Source organism: Anolis sagrei, chromosome 1 (genome assembly GCF_037176765.1).
Source record: "Anolis sagrei isolate rAnoSag1 chromosome 1, rAnoSag1.mat, whole genome shotgun sequence".
In the NCBI taxonomy this organism is placed as follows: Eukaryota; Metazoa; Chordata; class Lepidosauria; order Squamata; family Dactyloidae; genus Anolis; species Anolis sagrei.
This window is the reverse complement of record NC_090021.1, coordinates 268,867,520-268,873,701: the sequence shown is the minus strand read 5'-3', so window position 1 is coordinate 268,873,701 and position 6,182 is coordinate 268,867,520. Positions and strand designations below refer to the sequence as shown.

The 6,182-nt window shown below is 36.3% G+C and overlaps 1 protein-coding gene across 1 annotated transcript in view; it reads right to left on the bottom strand.

The window, feature by feature from the left end:
• Window positions 1–717: 717 nt before the first annotated feature.
• PDHX (pyruvate dehydrogenase complex component X) overlaps window positions 718–6,182 on the bottom strand; it is a 47,141-nt gene continuing 41,676 nt past the window's right edge. Inside the window, exons 10-11 of the mRNA XM_060764855.2 lie at window positions 2,408–2,472; window positions 718–1,434 (exon numbers count right to left, since the gene is read on the bottom strand). Coding sequence (XP_060620838.2) covers window positions 1,170–1,434; window positions 2,408–2,472 — 330 coding nt within the window. The 3' untranslated portion in view covers window positions 718–1,169. The remainder of the gene's footprint in view (window positions 1,435–2,407; window positions 2,473–6,182) is intronic.

Here is a 6,182-nt window from a genome sequence, read left to right as displayed (position 1 = left end):
TTCTACTTCTTCAAGCCTTCTCTGATCTGATTCGCCTTGCTAAAGAACAGAAAAGGCAATCCAAGCAAGGATTTGAGAGTAGTACTAGATTCAGGCATGTACAAAAAAGCTGACAGATGTGGTCTTCTTCTTTAGCTTCCACAAAGCAGAACCTTCAGCTCCTAAAAGTATTATACAGTCAAGGACTTGTAAAAGCATTAGGTCATAGTACAGAGGCATAGACCCATTCAGCTGAGGAACCTTGGGTTGACGGGGCTGTCATGGGAAGTTGCTTTCCACTAGCCCCATTACACCTAACAAAATCTGTATTTATCCAGTTCACAGACTGACACCACTGTCCATGAAATTGTGTTATTTAGAGTGTATGAATTAGGGTTACATTTTGTATAATCTGCCTAGATCCTAATACATGCCAAGGAGACTGATAAAATGTTAACTATGGGCAGGGCTGCAGTCAAAAGGTCAAAGTAATAATGATCAGGAAATTATGGGGAGACAAGTATTGCAAATTTAAATGCTTTGTTTAAGTTTGATGTGTATGTATGTTTCAAAGTTAGTAATTAAGTCACTGAATTGTTTTGAAATACTACTATATGTTTCCATAACTTTGTAATTTAGTCCTGGCCACTGGGCTAGGTTTACTTCTCATAACTATTTAACATCATTAAACATCTACGATAAGCAAGGAAACAACTCAAAAAGTTTTTCACAAAGTCATTGGATTATTATAGTTGATTGTTTTAATTGGAACAGCTTTTTCTCTTCGAAGCAGCAGCAATACTGATGCTAATAGTTTACTGACTTCTAAGGCTGGCTAGACAAAGAAGACATTTTGCCTTCCCTCTGATTAAAGTTTAGCTCTGAAAAAATGGATGATTTTGTTCCCTTTTAAAAACTGTTTATGTAGACAAATCCACAAAGTCTTATCCAAAATACTCACATCTGAAACAGCCACACTATGAATTTGAGTGTATTGTGCAAATGCTCTTAAGCAGTTTTATAAATTGTTTAACAATATTTTAGCTTATAGTAGCCAAGAAATATTTCAAGTTAATTCAAATAAATAAACTATTTAATTGTTCATGTAATACTATTATTTTCCTCACTTTATCTTCTTCTGTAGTTCAGTTCCCATAGTTTACCAAGATAAAGGCAGAATCTTGACCACTTTAACACAAGGCAAGATGGGAGGGGTTTTCCAAATTAGTCTTCAGTCTTTCCAGAAATTTTGAGGCTAGTTCATCGTCCACTACTCGGCCGTCACTTGACAGTGTAATTGTCATAAGTTGATGTTGATGAAGCTTCTCGTTGCCTTCCTCATCCACCATAAGTGAAAGTTCTGGCCGAGCTCGTCCCACAGCTAAGATACCAGCTTGAGGAGGATTTATGACTGCGATGAAGCTACTGATGCCAAACATTCCCAGATTTGAAATGCTGTTGTGGAAAAGGGAGAAGAAAGAAAGGCAGGAATGGTAAGCATGAACAAAATACTCCAAAGCGATATCTTGGAAATGGCTACGGGCTGATGCAGATGTAAGCATATAAAGAACCAAGATTAATTTGATGAACAGTGTTGGTAGTTCAGCATTTGGTTCACACACTGGTCAATCAATTGCTTATGGAAAGTCCACAGACAGTGTAATAAAATGCTATAAAACTAGTTTGACCAATGTTTGTACAATACAATTCCCTCATAGCTGCAGGGGATATGTTATTAGACTCACAGCAGAACTGTGAAATTGTAGATAATAGTGACCTCTATTGAAATGAATGAATGGTGGAAGCATATCATAGAACTGTGCTGGAGAACCAGGAAAATGAGTTCAGACAACACCTTTCTAACATTTCTAGGACATTTAGAATGACTCTATGGACAACGACAGATGGAAGGAAGAATACCATAGAACTGAGTTGAGGAACCTTGAAAATATAGAGAGAACATATTTTTTCAAATGTGGGTAAATGAAATTACAAGTCATGCTGTATTACAAAATTAGCATATTACTAGCAACCAAGATGTAACACTGTACTATAGTATCAAATTCTAGTAAAACTGGTAGTTTACTCTTCTGCTACTCCTGATGTAGCTTTTCATAGTGGTAAGCAAATTAATCCAAAGGGATTCCCAGTCCACATTCCAAAGCAGGATTTTTTTTTGTTGAATAGTGGCTGCAGGAGGGAGTAGACTGACTAATGCCCGAAAAGTTGTATCCAGCATAAGTATTAGCATCATTTTTTCAGTAAGGTTCTTTACAATAAGAAAGTAAAGGAGTCCAATTGAATCATTTGGCTTGTATAGATAGGGGTTTAATATTTCATTTAGCAGACCTGACAATATTCCAGTCAAAAATACTTTAGAACAAGAATCATCCTACACTGCACCATAATTACAATGCATTGAAAATACCTAAAAGAGCCTCCTTGGTATTCTTCTGGAAGCAATTTTCCATCTCTTGCTTTCTTTGCTAGAGCCTAAAACAGTAAAAGCAATCATAAATTGTTTGTAATCAGAATGACTTTTTACATTTATATTTGTAAAAATAACTATACTTATACATTTGTTGTACAGGGTGAGGCAGCATAACTTCCTTTTTTCAAAACTTAATAAAACCCATTGTATGAATCAGATTTTTTTATAATGTAGGCACATACCTAAAGTTTTGTTTTACGTAGTTTTGAAGATCAAATTAGGTAGGTGACATCCCCCATTCTCCATACACTGAGTAAAACGATTTCTGGTGTTTGTCATGACTCTTGCCAGCGTAGCAGACATTATGTTGGCAATTTCTTCCTGGATGTTGGTCTTCAAATCTTGAAGGGTCCTTGGACGGTTCACATAAACACAGGATTTCAAAAAACCCCATAGAAAAAAATCACAAGGGGCCAAATCTGGAGAGTGGGCTGGCCACTCAAAATCTGTTCGAAAAGTAGGCCTCAACGGCAAAGGCACGCTCTTCACTGTTCCACTGCATGATGGCAACTGAACTGTGTCAGAACAAAACTTTATACTCCCGCCTCTCGAACGAAAATACTACCACTCCACTATGTCAACCGACTGAATGGCGCACATTTTAAAAAAGGAAGTTATGCTGCCTCACCCTGTATTTACAGCAATATTTCAATTAGAAATGAAGTCTAATAAAGAATGGTTATGATTTCAGATAAGTTCTTTTTTTAAAAAAAATAATATTTTATTAAGGGATAAGGAGGTACATAAATGGGTTTGCTACATTTTGGCCTACTTTAAAATATGATACATACTAAGGTGATAAAATAGCAAGCCCCCCCCCCAAAAAAAACCCCACGCACAAACAGTGGATTTGTTGACCTCCTATCTCTTCCATTGTAATACTGTTCCAATATTTTAATCATAACTCTGTCCTTCAGTCTCATTCCCCTTCATGATTTCTTCAATTTTGACATCGGAGTTCATAAAACTATTTTCTGGAAACAGGCCTCCAGTATGCGAACAGACAAATCTGGGTATAATACAGATTTTCCTGGCAATTTCTTAGCCTTTTAAAATGTCACAGCATACTTTAAATAATATTTTCCTTAAATAATGTTTTGGCAACTATCGGTAATTCAAGTCAAGTAATACCTTGTCCACTGAAATAATGACTTTAATGTTATTGTAAATGTCCATAAATATCTAGAGATGTTAGAAAATCCCAACCGCTTTCAACCCAAAAATCAGAAGTGCTACTATATCTATATATTTTCTGTTGGAGGGAACAACACTCAAAAAAATGTATTATCTGTGATTTCACTTTTCATATTTTGATGTATTAAAATTTATATCACAACTTACCAATGAAAATTTAAAACATATTCTATTCATATGATATGTCTGGATCTACATTTAAAGCAACAAATGTCACTGATAATTTAAAATGCCATCAGAACAATCAGATCCTCTATATAAATAAAAATGTAATGTTAGTTTGTGGGATTAACATAACTCAAAAATGAATGGACGAACTGACACCAAATGTGGACACAATACACTTATCAGGCCAATGAATGACCATCACTCATAAAAACACTGAAAAACACAGTGGAAGGGACTTAAAAAGCCAAAAAAAGCAAAATGATGCTACAGCGCATGTGCAAAAACAATTATGGTTTGGTGTATCAGCTTTGGAGGACCTTAAGATAGTAGTGCATGCGCTGGTAATCTCAAGGTTGGACTCCTGCAATGCACTTTACATTGGGTTATCTTTGTACCAAGTTCATAAACTCCAGTTGGTTCAAAATACAGCAACCAAACTGGTTACAGGAACATCTAGGAGTGAGCATATCACCTCTATGCTAAGGTCACTCCACTGGTTGACAATTAGTTTCCAGGCAAAGTATAAGGTGTTGCTATTGACCTTTAAAGCTCTACATGGTTTGGGTCTAGGTTACCTACAGGATCGCCTTCTCCCATACAATCTGCCCCGAACACTGAGGTCCTCCAGAGAGCATCTGCTCCAGCCTGCCAGAACCCAACTGGCAACTGTCACACAGACAACCTTTTCATCAGCCCGCCCTATAACTACGGAATAACATGCCAGGAGAGCTCCGACAGCTAGATCGGCTTTCGCAATTTAAGACACAAGTGAAGATCTGTCTCCTTCAGAAGGCCTACTCAGACAAATTTTAAACTTCCATTCTATGTCTACCTTTTGTTTTGTGTATCTTAATACGTATTTTATGTCAATATGTTTTAATATGTGTATTCTACTGAGAATTTTTAAACGAATATGTATTTTGATTATGTGTTTTAGCAATATTGTAACCCATCTTGAGCCGTGAGGAGAGGCGAGTAAGAAATAAAATTATTATTATTATTGACAGTACCTTGCTGATTTGTTCATATCTATCCACACTGACATATTTTACTTTCCTACACTTTGCTATATTACAGCCTGGATATGGAAAATATTTAATTGACATGGTTATGACTTGATGTACACAAAATTTACTGTGAAGGTGTGTGTTTTATCTACATCAAGTGGTAGCCATGCCAGTTAAATTCCTTTCAAGTCCTGGAATTTAACAAAACTAAATATAGTGGGTGGGGGGAAGGAAGGGCATACTTGTGACTACTTCTGCAAGGTAGTATATTTGGTTTAACTAAAAGGAAATAAAAGCCAACTGTGAATTTTTTTTCATTTTCTCAGCTTATCTTTGGTGACTTATTTAACAAATTAAATAAGCAAATTTAACAGCTGAAAATATGCTACTGTCCTAACACAAAGCCCAGAAAATTCAAGGTTGGAATATTCAGTAGTGCAAAAGCAACACACTGGCAAAGTGGCTCAGTCTGCATCCCTAACCTGAAAGAACCTGATTCTGGGAAGCATCCTGAACTGGAGGTTGAGAGTGGTGGTCAGGAGTCGCACATTGGTCATGGGTGGAGTTGGAACCAAGCCAAAGTCAAAAGTAGCACTGCCCCATGCAACTAGTGAATTGGAGCAGTCTCTTTCAAGGCTGCATGTCCTCACAGCTCACATTGTCAAATTGTTCCCCAAGCTTGTCTTTTCAGAATTTGTGCAAGGATTGAAGACATCCTTTGACTGAGGAAGCAATATTTTTTGCTTTGTCCCCTAAAGACCTCTTGGAGAATTTCACAGTTTGAGTGTTGAAAATCTCTTTCCAGACATGTAGAATCTTAATATAGATTGCTAACTGCTTGACAAAATATTGCCAAAATGGGAGCCTTTGATGTAAGCACTCCAGGGTGACAAATACTTAGTTCACGTCAGATTGAGACAGTAACATTGTAAACAAAAACCACTAGCTTTATTTAACTTACAGTACAAAATCATATTCCAATATGCATAATATTTTCTCTAAGAACCTGAGTGTATAGGGGAATAGTGATATCGACCAGACCCAGCTTTTAACTATATTCAGGTCATAATCATACTGGGAGGCATGATACACACTTATACACAGAGAAATATTAATCTTGACAGGCATACATAACTATTATGGTAATAATATGCCTTTTAGTTTTGAAAGCTGTGTGACAGTAAAGGATGTCCCAGTAGCATTAGGATGGGATCGGAATTGTGGTAAAGATATTAAAAATAAAGCTCATTGTTATAGATGGAAGTCTTAGATTTCTGCAATCCATCCATTATCTTTATGAAAAAAATATTGGCCTAGTAAATACTCAGAAATTAATACATCTT